Source organism: Nelumbo lutea, chromosome 5 (genome assembly GCF_056320005.1).
Source record: "Nelumbo lutea isolate HS-2025 chromosome 5, American lotus-T2T, whole genome shotgun sequence".
Taxonomy (NCBI): Eukaryota; Viridiplantae; Streptophyta; class Magnoliopsida; order Proteales; family Nelumbonaceae; genus Nelumbo; species Nelumbo lutea.
In genome coordinates, this window is record NC_142688.1 from 85,487,350 (window position 1) to 85,500,646 (window position 13,297).

Sequence of the window (13,297 nt, forward strand, 5' to 3'; positions counted from 1 at the left end):
GCAGACACCCCAGTCCATTGCTGCCACCAACCAATCCTTTATTGCCACGCAACTCTTCTTCTTCAACCTTCTCATCTTCCTCCCTACGAGCCTCTTTCCAGAGCCCAGCTTCAATGGATGAAGCCAGCCAAACTGAATAAAACTGTTCTTCAACTCACACCTCTATCTTTCGAGGTGTCTCCTCAGGCTTTACTCCATTTATTAAGATGGAAGCTGAGTAGAGGTTTCCCCAAAAAGCACCTCGTAGTGATCCTCCATACATCAGAGCAATGGCTTCAGCAGTTTCTTGCTTCCACAAGTGAAAAGGTAGACCTAAGAGTCGCACCAGTACCCCATCTTCAACATAAACATCTTTGGAGTTTGACCCTAGACACCACCTTGATATTGTGAAATTTCCAAAATCAGTGTGGAGATTTAAGGCCTCAATTTCTACTCTATTCTCAATCAAGTCCAGCAGAGCCTTATCTTTCTCAAAGGGGGTTAAGATAAACGTACTTCAAACTTGCTGTTAACACATCTGCAACTTTCCTCCAATCTACAATCCAAGTAGATGCTTTAACTACCAGTTTGCTCTCCCAGTCTTGTCTCTCTAGATTTGCTCCCATTCTGTGTTTACCTGCTCCAGCTGTCACTAAAAGAGGCTTTAGCTTATTCTTGCTCTCCTGGCTAGTAGATCTATTTATCTTCCCTTTTTCTGTTAAGTCTCCTTCTCTTTTAGCAGTCCACCATTGCAGCAGTTCACATAATGCCCCATAAACTTCCTTCCAGCCCTGACTTTTCCTTCCCTCTGGGAAACAGACCATCTGCTTCCTACCCTTGCCAAAAAATTCTGTCAAAGATATGAAAGAACCTTTATAATTTCTCTTACATTCTACTACAAATCTTCTTCCAGTTTCAGAGAGAAACTCTTTCTAGCCATTTTGTTTACCCTTTTTACTTACACCTCCCACAAACTTCTTGAACCCTTCAATCACCCCCAATCCTTCTAGTAGCACCATCCCTTTCTTTGCTTCCCTGAATTTCAATCTCAGCTGACCTTTTAATTTCTGTTCCTCGAATAGCAGCTCCTTAGCTTCAATCTTCAGAGTTTTCCTCCAGCGGCCTATCTCCACGAACTCTCCCATTTCTCTATCTCAAAACCAAGCACTGCCTTGAAATCATTTTTTCTTTGACTATTGATCATTTGATTTGAATGTTTTTTTTATTTATCTTCAGAATAGGGATAGGATAGAAAAGAGGCTATAAAATTATTGTGGCCTGGCATATGGGATTTCATTGTTTATATTTTGAAAAGCTTGAAAATTTTCAATCCCTTTTGCAGAACAGATTATAAAATCTTTCTATTTGCAAGCAAAACTCGAGCCATAAAATGAAAGAAAGTAAAATCTACCTTTTTAGAGCAGGGTATCTTGTTTCACCAACCTTGACAACAGGTTCTGTTGTGAAGAAAATCTACCTTTTTTATGGTGCGCAATTTTGATCTTCATTGTTTGACCCTTTAAGGTCATCTTCAAGAAATCACAAGAAATAGTAAAAGGGGAAAGGGTGTTAAGCTGGAATCATAGTTACCCTTCTCCCTCCATTAGAATTGATAGAGACTTTGTCAATTAAGAATTTGTGTTTGATTAAAATTCAATTAGAATGGTAAGTGGACCCCACCACTCTTACAATAAATACCTTTTTTTAGAAAAGTAAATATGTGGGTTTGTAACGTGGAAACACCCACTTCTTAGATGCTATTTCGTGAAAAAATAGAATGCCATGTGTCTGAAGGATAAGTCCTCTAGTCTGTGGGCTTTCCTTTAATATATATAGTCAGAATGTTGTGTGGATCTTGTTGACTTTGATCCATTGATGACTCTGTCGTTTTTCTTCTAGAGAAACACTACATGTTGCAAGGTGCCAACCAGCTGGTTGATAAGGTATCCTGTTGGTCGTAGCGGAGACCTTAGGAAATAATTGCCAACCAGTAAATAGGATAATGCTGTATTCTAGTGGAGTGAAGCTTATTATGCCCATTAGGAAATAGTTGTCCCGTTGTAGACAAGCTTTTTGAAACGCCCATAGAATTAGAGCAAGATGGGCAAAATGGAAGGGTGCATCCGGAGTCTTATGTGATAAGCAAATACCACTTCAACTAAAAAGAAATTCTCTAAAATGTTTGTAAGGCCAGCTACGTTGTATGGGCAAAATGGAGGGAGATGGAAAATAGTAGTTCTGAAAAAGTTAGAACACATTTAGACTAGACACCACCTCCATAAGAGTGCTTAAAACTGAATTTCAATGGAAGCAATCAAGGAAATCCAGGCCAGTCTGGTCTGGGTGGGGTTGTGAGGAACAAGGATGTGAACATCTTGGCACTTTCCTCAGGACCGGTGGGGGAAGGAGATTCTACTAGGGGCAAGGTGCCAACCAGCTGGTTGGCAAGGTCTCCTGCTGGTCATAGCAAAGATTTGGGATCAAATCCCACCTGCAGCTGGGTTGGGAGGGTTATGGGTTGGGCCATTGCGGGATGGGCTACCCCCGGTTGTGTAGCCCTTCAAAGATATATATATATATATATAAACCGAGATTCTACTATGGCAGAACTGCTTGCTGCATTACAAGGAATTCAGATTGCTCACCAGCTTAGCCGGATTCTCAAGGTGGTGGTGGGATGGCTGCAAAAACCCGGATTCTGTTCCCTGATATTATAGAGATGATATCAAGAAATTTAAATGGTCTTGACAATGTGGCCGGCCAGAGATAAGAGGAAGAAGAGAGAAGAGAAAAGAAGAAGAAGAGAAGAGAAGAGAGGAGAGAAGAGAGAAGGTTTGCAATGTAACAGTACTAGCGGCGCCAATGTTTATTTTACTATATATAAGGTGACAGAAATAACAAGGGAAAAGACCCTTGTGCCCCTGAGTACAATAACAGACATAACAAAAATAAAAAAAAACGAAATAAAAAACACTTTAATTAGCCAAACAGGACCTAACATCTGCAACTAAGTTATTTTAACATTATTCTAACACTCCCCCTCAAGTTGGAGCATAGATGTCAATCATGCCCAACTTGTCACACAAATCTTTGTGCCGCACATGATGAAGACCTTTGGTGAAGATATCTGCAAGTTGCTCTTCCGAGCTGACATATGGTGTGCACACTTCTCCACTTTCAAGTTTCTCTTTGATAAAATGCTTGTCCACTTCAATGTGTTTCGTCCTATCATGCAGAACTGGATTAGCAGCAATATTGATGGCAGCTTTATTGTCACAGTAGAGTGACGTAGGATTGCTTACTGCTAAACCCAGTTCACCTAACAGATTTCTTATCTACATGATTTCCGCAACCCCATGAGCCATCGCTCTATACTCTGCTTCAACACTGGATGTATCCACCACACTTTGTTTTTTGCTTCTCCATGAGCCATCGCTCTATACTCCATTTCAGTCATTGACTGCTCCTGCCCAATCTGCATCAGTATATACTTCCACTTTTAAGTGATGTGTTTTTGGAACAACAAACCAGCTCCAAGAAACTTCTTGAGATATCTCAAGATCCTCTCTGCAACCTCAAAGTGAGTTGTCCTCGGGCTGTGCATGAATTGACTAAGGACACCCACTGCATAGGCAATATCAGGCCTGGTCATAGAAAAATACAGAAGTCTCCCCACGAGTCTCTGGAACATCTTTACATCTTTCAAAAACTCTCCCTGACTGTCTCCCAAATGGCGATTATGTTCAATAGGTGAATCAGATGGTTTTACCCCCAACTTGCCTGTATCTTCTAGTAGATCTAGTACATACTTCTGTTGGGAAATAAAAATGCCCTTGTGAGGGTGGGCAACTTCAATTCCAAGAAAGTATCGTAAGGGGCCTAGATCCTTCACCTCAAATTTAGTGGCTAAGAATTTTTTTAGTCTCTGGATTTCAGCCTCCCAATCTCCTGTGATCACTATGTCATCCACATACACAATAAGAGCTGCAATTTTACCTTCACCTCTTTTCACAAACAGGGTATGATCTGACTAGCATTGTTTGAATCCCATCTGTTGGGCTGCTAAATGGAACTTACTAAACCAAGCCAGAGGTGATTGTTTCAACCCATATAGGGACTTTTTTAACCTGCACACCTTTTGTTCACTGCCTTTGGCACAGAACCCTGGGGGTTGGGTCATGTACACTTCCTCTTCCAAGTCACCATTTAAGAAGGCATTCTTGATGTCCAATTGGTGAAGATCCCAGTCAAGATTTGCTGCCAAGGAAAGGAGAATCCGGATAGAGTTCATCTTCGCTACTGGAGCAAAAGTCTCTGCATAGTCCACTCCATATACCTGTGTGAAGCCTCTTGCTACCAGTCTAGCCTTGTACCTTTCAACAGTTCCATCAGCTTTGTGTTTCACTGTGAACACCCACTTGCACCCCACTAGTTCCTTCCCCTCAGGAAGATCTACCAACTCCCAAGTACCATTTTTGTGTAAGGCATCAATTTCTTCCTGCATTGCATCTGTCTATTCAGGTTTTGACAAAGCTTCTGCCACGGTCTTTGGAACGGAGACATTATCCACAGAAGAGAGAAAGGCACGGTACGAAGGTGAAACATGCTCATAGGACACAAAATTAGAGATATGATGATTAGTGGTACAAGATCTAACACGCTTTCTCTTAGCAATAGGAATATTAAAATCATTGGTGACAGGTGAATCAACATTTAAAGGAGCAATGGGAGCAAGTGTACCTGGCTGATGAGACGGATCTGCCTCGGGTGAATCCGATGATGTTGGTTGCATAGTATCCAGCTCCACGACTCTTGAACTCTGCTGGCTCTTATGGCGACGATGGAAAACCCGGAACGGAGGAGGATCGGGTAAAGGAGGTAGTTGAATCTGAGTCGTCGCTTGTTTCTCCTCAACCTTACTCTCCCCATGAGGAGAAACCGAGAAGAACGGTTGACTCTCAAAGAATGAGACATCAGTGGAAACATAGTACTTGCGGGCAATGGGATCATAGCAACGATACCCTTTTTGAGATGAAGGGTAACCAAGAAAAACACAAGGAAGAGCCCGAGGGTCAAGTTTACCACGAGTAGGTGACAGGTTGTGGACAAAACAACAACACCCAAGAACACGCATCGGAATGGACAGCGGGGCTGTAGGGAACAAGAGCTTATGTGGGGCCTTATACTCTAGTAGCCGAGAGGGCATGCGATTGATGATATATGTCGCACACAATACTGCATCCATCCAGAACTGTTTTAGCACATTCATATAAATCAGCAAGCCACGAGCAACTTCGAGAAGGTGACGGTTTTTTCGTTCAGCCACACCATTTTGTTGGGGTGTCCTAGCACAAGAGCTTCGTTGAAATGACCCACTCGAAGCAAAGAATTTCGTGAGATCACTATGGAAATATTCCTTTGCATTGTTCGACTGGAAGATATGAATTTCCGTTTGGAACTGAGTGAACACCATGCGCTGAAAATCTTTCACAATTTGTGGCACTTCATGTCACAATTTGTGACATTTGTGGCACTTCATACGAATAATCATCAATCAAAGTAACAAAATACGCCGTAGTAGGTAGAGTAACAGGGCCCCAAACATCAGAATAAACAATATGAAATGGAAATTCAGATCTTTTATTTCGTAAAGGTAAAGAACTTTTACAATGCTTACTCAACTGACAAGTTTGACACTGTAACTGACTCACTGACAATGACTCAAACAACCTTGGGAACATAACTTTTAACGACTCAAAAGAAAGATGACCTAAACGACTATGCCATAAATAGGCCTGACTCTCACTCGACAAACTTGTGGACTCAGTCGCCACTAGACCAGCATTATTCTCCAACGCGTAGAGACCATCCACCATGCTTCCTCTACCAATCATCTTCCCCGAGGTCAAATCCTGAAACACACATGAAGACAGAAAAAAGGTGACTGAGCAGTTCAAAGAGTGAGTAATACTACTAATGGACAGCAAATTAATAGGTAATTTCGAAACATGCAGGACATTAGGAAGAGTAAGGCCAAGTGTATGGTGCCTCGGCCAGCTATGGTAGAAAAAGAACCATTAGCCAATCGTACCTTATCTCTCCCAGAGAGAAGGTTATATGTCTGGAACAAATTTGACTTACCGGTCATGTGATTTGAGGCTTCGGAGTCAATAATCCAAGGTGAATCAGTAGTATGAGATGACACATGGAAGGCTGTGTCATTACCTGATGTAGACGCAAATGAGGTAGGAGTAGGCCCAGAATCCACCTGGCGAAGAGTCCTACCATACAATTCCAAATGTTCACGGAAGGAGTTGATAATATCTTCCTTAGGGTCAGACCGGGATGTCTCTCCTGAGTTACGGAAGGACTAGTCTCTGTCGATGCCATATTAGCTGAGTTATACCTTTTTTTATTCTGCTGGCCTGGTTTCTTGCCCTGGTCCGGTGCTGACTTCTTACCCAAATCCTGTGCCCATTTAGGTTTTCCATGGAGATCCCAGCATGTATCTTTATTGTGTCGTGTCTTCTGGCAGTGAGTGCACCAAAGCTTGCTTTTATCTTTTGATTTTTTCTGAGTGTCACCCCTTTTAAAGCCACCTCCGACATTTGTATCTGAATTTCCCCAGACCGCTAGGGCAACTGACTCCCCTTCTACACCATTCATCACACTTCTTCTGCTTTCTTCTGACTGCACCAAGGCATACACCTCCTGGACTGATGGCAAGTTTTTACTACCCAAGATCTGTACCCTGACGGACTCATATGACGGATTCAGCCCTAGGAGGAAGGCAAACACGCGTTGCTGTGATACAAGTGACTTATAGGCCTTTGCATCTCCATCACACTTCCAATTCACATTCTGATAGTGATCAAGTTCTTTCCATATTGATGTCAAATCAGAATAGTACATCGAGAGACTCCTCTCCCCCTGCTTGCAAGTAGAAGATTCAGCTTGTAGTTGATATATCTTGGCATAGTGTTTTTGTTCTGAATAAGTGGACTTCGCTTGTTCCTATATCTCACAAGCAATTTCAACCCACATAAAAGTCTTCCTTACTTGTGGCAGCATTGAAACCAAGAGCCAAGACATCACCATACTGTTCTCTTGGTTCCACCTATCATGCTCAACACTTCCATACTTCGGTTCCTTTACTCTCCCATTGATGTATCCTATTTGCCCCCTAGTAGTGATGTAGAGTTTTATCCCCTTAGACCACTCAAGGTAATTCAGACCATCAAAGGGAATGACAGCCATGGGAAAGCTCACTCGGGTTTACCAACCAGATTGAGCACAAACAGTACCAAATTCCGGACAAAACTGAGGTAATATTCGGCAGATTTCAGACCTGTATAGTTTTATCAGTCCCCACCTACTAGAATTCTAGAATGTCTAACAGCCACTAATCAGCAGGAGAGATCCTTCTTACTTATAGTCAACTCAAACCATTGAGAAGACAGGTCAGCATTGACCTATAGTTGTCTTAACACATGAACAGGATCACACGATCCAAGAAAACTAGGGTTACATAGGTTCGACAACATTCAGCCGCCCCAGATTCATAGGGTTTTCACTCGGCACATGACCAAGGAGAGTAAAGAAGAGAAAAAATAGGGAGAACTGTACCAGTCGTAGCTATTCTGTAGTCCAGAATCAGATTTTCTTTCTGCTAGTCTGTTCGATCTGTTCTTTGGGTTGATCGATCTGCTCTCTTTTAATCAGCATTCCCGCTCTGATACCATCTTGACAGTGTGGCTGACCAGAGATAAGAGGAAGAAGAGAGAAGAGAAGAGAAGAGAGAAGGTTTGCAATGTAACAGTACTAGCGGCGTCAGTGTTTATTTTACTATATATAGGGCGACAGAAATAACAAGGGAAAAGACCCTTGTGCCCCTGAGTACAATAACAGACATAACAGAAATAAAAAACACTTTAATTATCCAAACAGGCCCTAACATCTGCAACTAAGTTGTTTTAACATTATTCTAACAGTATACAAGGGACATGAATGTAAGAGTAACTGGGTCAGAAGATCAGCAAATTCTTTGGCTGATTGTCTTGCTAAACAAGGGACAAACGGGGATACTTTATACTGGGCTCAGCTGTAATTTGCTTTTAATCTGTTTCTTTTTGTTCTAGATTTGGGGGAGGTTGTAACTCACGCCTCTCAAAGGGATGCTTGTACTGATCTAAGCTCTTAATATCAACAAAGTATTAATCATTTATCAAAAAAAATGTGAATACTTGGATGAGTGGTAAAAATAGAAAGGACAAGGTTAGAAAGGAAATCATACAAGGGAACCTAGGAGTAGCAATAGGTGATAAAATGAGAGAAAGTAGATTGAGAGGGTTAGGTTACAGACATAGAAGAGCATCTACAACACCTGTTAGGAAAAGTGATTTGTTACAAGTTAAAGGGGTGAGAAAAGCTAGGCGCAGACTGGAAAGGATTTGGATGGAAGTAATAAGATATGACTTGAGCGTCCATAATTCAATGATGGATATGGCACTGAACAGCATAGAATGGTGAAACAGGATTCATGTAGATGATGATGATGATGACGTAAAAACTACAAAACCATGTAAAATCTGCTCATGTACAACAAGACACTATAGCATGAGACTACAGCCAAATGAGCCCACAGCATAAAATATCAAGACAGGTTTTATGTTTACAGTATATAATTATAGAAAATAAAAAATCGGGAATGGGGCACTTCCCTGAAGTCTGTGTCAGTACTCAAAAAGACGACATGCCCTTCAGTTTCCTCAAAATAGCCTCCTGTGATGAGATTTTGTTGTTGAAGACCCTTAAATCTCTTTCACACCAAAACTTTTTTTTGTTTAATTAAAATTAAAAAACTGTTATAATTCAAAAAGAAATAGTTGTAAAGACTGAAGAAGTGCAATCTTGGATTTGATGGCACCACAAGAATAAAGGAATAAAACTTAACAACCGCAATAGTTTATGTGGTTTGATGCTTATACTTCTTGACAAAATGTGAGAGGATAAAAGAGTTCCTTTTCATTTTTTTCTTTCTTTTCTTGTGGCTATTTCTTCTATTTTTTTTAGTACCTAAAAATTCAGCTTCATATGGTCAGTAAATAATCTACCAAAAATCATCATCATCATCCATGCCTTATCCCAACTATATGGGGCTGGCTATATGAATCCTGTTTCACCAATCCATTCTATTCAACACCATATCCACTTCTCTTTTTTTTTTTTTTTTTTGAGAAAAGGTGAAGTATGATTCTATTAATAATAGGCCCTGTGTACATTGAGAAGCTGTACAAAAGAAGGACCTCAAAAGAAGGCCATCCTCAAAAAAGTATGATCAGAAAAACTATCTTTAAAAACCGTATGTATAGACATCCAACTTTTCAAAACTTCTATAGACCAGTTATTGACCTCCGCTTCTGTAGAAGATTGTTTTTCAAAAGTCCTCTTGTTCCTTTCTGACCACACAGCCAACAGCACTGCCAAAGGGATGGAGTTCCAGCATAATTTTCCTTTTTTAGACATCCCCTGAATCTTCCATTCCTCAAACAGAGCTCTAACTGAGGATGGCATGCACCAACTTAGATTCAGAGATTTGAAGAAGTGAGACCAAACTGCAGTACTAAACTTGCAGTGGAGGAAGAGATGCCCGGATGATTCCACTTGCTCATTGCAAAGGCAGCACATCCAATCTGACAAAAAGAGCCCTTTTTTCATCAGCATTTCTTTGGACAAACACCTGTCAAGAACCACTACCCAAACAAAAAACTTGACTTTGGGAGAAGCCAAAGTCCCCCAAATTGCCTGACTAGGGAAAGGAGTTTCAGACCTCCCCACTACAAAGTTGTAAAAAGATTTGACTCAGTATTCTCCTGACTTTGACCATTTCCACACTCTTGAGTCTTGCATCTGAACATCTAGATGTTGGTCTTGTAACAGATTAAGAAACTCTGCTACCTGCTGAATTTCCCAGTCATTAAAACTTCTCCTAAAGGGGGAACCCAAACTAATCTGCCATCTTGACACAAGAAAGAATCTACCACTAAAGCCTCCTTATCTGCAGCTATATCCACTGCTAAATTATTAGTGCTTAAATCATTTCTTACTACTTCTACCCATTTTCTTTTCGGTCTACTCCGAGCTCTTCTAGCCCCTTCAATGACTAACAAATCATCTCTTCTAACCGGCACAGTTGGCGGTCTTCTATGCACATGCTCAAACCATCTTAGTATGAGGCTGTTAGTAGTAGCTAAAATCCACACTCTTATGAAGTTATATGTAACTTGTTCAATGTCAACTTTCTTCAAATCAAATCTTTTATTTGTTAAAAAGTGTATCCTTCTTTCACTTTTTTATATGCAAATGCTTTATTAAATAGTTTTCACATTACATTACTATGAAATTAAAGTTAAAAGGTGTAAATTATTTGTCTTTGAGATATTATGGTTTGCTATGAGATTCATTGTTATTTGGTAAATAGGATTGCTATATCTATCTCCTAGGCAACTAGGTGCTCCACTGTCACCTAGATTCTCCTAGAGTACTATGTTTCTGAGGGTTGTTTAGTTGTTACATTTGTTGTTGGTACCTGAATGATGATATAGAGTGCGTACATATCTGAGATTTCCGTTTTTTTCTTCATTTCACCTTCTTTCTTCCTGCAGAAGGTCCACCTGTGATGCTTCCATTGCCAATGGCAGCAATGCTCAGTTTAACCTTAACATTCAAACTTGACAAGAACTTGGAATATATCCACACCGTTGCTGGATCTGCACTGGACAATTGTGCATCAAGTTGCCCTTGGCCTAGCATGCCAATTATTGGAGCTTTGTGGGCTCAGAAGGCCCGCCGGTGGCATGACTTCATTGTCGTTTCATGTTCTCGTTCTGCATTCAAACAGGATCAGGCAGCAGTTGCTCAGCTCCTCAGGAGTTGTTTCACTTCCTTCCTTGGATCACCACATGTCACAGTCTCTCCAATGACAGCTCAGAGGGGTGTGAATGGTCTCTTGGGCAGCAAGATCTCAGCATGTGGAGTTCGCCCTTCCATAGCACCTGGTTTCCTCTACCTCCGCACATGTAGGACGATACACAATGTTCAATTTGTGAATGATGTGATTCTAGGACTTGTTTCCAAGTCAGCTCAAGAATCAGCTGCAAGATGGGCCTGTGCCGACTCCACCCGTTTGAAGTCTAGTCGGGTATCACTGGCCTCTGCGACATCCTGGGCAAAGGAGGTGGCCACACTAGGTGCAAGCCTTCTATGTGTGGCAGGTGGTGTCCAGCTTGTCCAACTACTGTACAAGGAGACTATACCCACATGGCTGCTATCAACGAGGGAAGAGAAACCTACTGGCGTGGGTCCTGTGTCCAGAATTCTTGAGGGATATGCAGTAGCTTATCTGGTGTTCCTGTCAGGATCTTTTGTCTGGGGTGTTGGGGCCACGTCCTCTACAAGGGCACACTCTAGACGGGCCCGCATTGTGGGAGTTCATGTGGATTTCGTTGCTGGGGCACTAGAGGGAAACATATCACTGGGTTGTGATCCTACAACTTGGAAGGCATACGTATCGTGTTTTGTAGGTTTGGTAGTACATTTTGCTCCAGCTTGGATACAAGAGGTGAGGCAAGAGATCTTAAGGAAATTGGCCAGTGGATTGAGAGGGTGGCATGAATGTGAGCTGGCTCTTGCCCTTCTCGAAAGAGGAGGAATTGCGACCATGGGATATGTAGCTGAATTAATCCATGGGATATGTTGAGGGAGCTTGTGTAAGTTGATCAAAGACCATGTCAATTTGCACACTCATCCGGCCAGCCTTGTCATCTCTTTTTTGTGTTTCGTTTTATGAAATTATTAGAATAGTTCTTTCATTCGTAAAAGATTCATATTGCCTCTGTTAGGTCGAATTCAGATGTTCCTACTTACCACAAGCAACAGCGAAGGACGAGGAGAGAGGAGGCCTACGATATGGTCAACCTGGTTATATTTTTCTTTCTTATAGATAATGATAAACAGAAATATTAAGGAGGATACCATCCCTAGAGCATCTATTGGCCATTTTAGGGTCACTGGTCCTCGGTCACCCTTCAGGCCTTCAAATGAGATATGAGGCGTATAGTTATATAACCATCCTATCTCTATAAGAGATGCCCACCTCTTGATCTGCATTACTTTCAAATTTCAACTACTGACTGTTTAAGTGTTTAATTTCGGCCATGGCCCTTCAACCCCATGATTCTGTGTCCGTATGTGTCTGTGGAGGGAGGGGATAAGGATTTAAGTTAGACATGGATTGGTACTGGATGGAAGTTGGGGTTTCAAATTTCAATTGATATGGGTCCATGTGTGATGTAATGTACTACGGCTTTGACCCTTTTACAAGCATCAGTCCAGCTCCACCCAATTTATTGTTTTAATTTTTTTTAAATAGAGAATTACAGTTTTAAATAATTTTGATGTGATGGCCAGAGGTTTTAGTTTTGATTGCCACCACCTGTTAGGTCTTTGTACCTTGTATATGGAGAGGCAATGCAGCTGGTTATGCCTTTTGGCCTTTCATCTTAGGAGTTAGGATGAGAGAGAAATAAAAAGCTGAGGGAACTTATCCTTAAACTTTCTATTTCTCTCCCATTTCCTAACAAACCAAAACAGCCTTGGGTCTTATGAATAAATGTAATAGCTTTTCCTCTTTTCCTGTTCCTCTTTTTTGTCTTTCTTCTGGTGCTAAAAAAGGATTTGAAACTATATTTTATTTTATTTTTTTTAATGAAACTTGAAACTATGGTGGTGTTTTCCTGTCTTTAGTTTGCTCATGCCGTGGTCGGACATTCACCTCTTTATTTTTATATCTGTAAACCCTAAATTTTTAACTCTGAACCCCTAATCTTAAACCCTAAGCCCTAAATCATTAAATCTTAACCCTAAAATATAAGTGAAAAAATGCATTTTGCCGGACACGTCCTCCGACCAGGTATGAGCCAATATTTTATCGTGTTTTGTAATATGTATAATTTTGTTTTTAGAAACAAAAACAACTGTCAGATAGACAAAGGCAATACAATTTTGTTGATCTAGCATTTTATTATTTTAAAAATATTGCCAAACACCTCCTATCTTTGTCAAGAAACTTTATTCGAAACGTGAATATTTACAAGGAATAAAACTTGTATGACAGGTAAATAGTTGTGCTTAAGAACCTGTGAATATGGCCCAGGCGGGCCAGTATTGGTTAATTTGGTTGGGAGTTGGACCCCCATAGGATAGGATGAAGGCAGATCCTAACCATCCATAAGGAATCCTCTATCATGTCTTTGAATAT

General features: G+C 41.0%; 1 protein-coding gene across 1 annotated transcript in view; it reads left to right on the top strand.

Annotated features, from left to right (window-relative positions):
• LOC148853242 (mediator of RNA polymerase II transcription subunit 33A-like) overlaps nucleotides 1-11,858 on the top strand; it is a 54,421-nt gene extending 42,563 nt beyond the window's left edge. Inside the window, exon 12 of the mRNA XM_088946860.1 lies at nucleotides 10,644-11,858. Coding sequence (XP_088802986.1) covers nucleotides 10,644-11,737 — 1,094 coding nt within the window. The 3' untranslated portion in view covers nucleotides 11,738-11,858. The remainder of the gene's footprint in view (nucleotides 1-10,643) is intronic.
• Nucleotides 11,859-13,297: the final 1,439 nt, after the last annotated feature.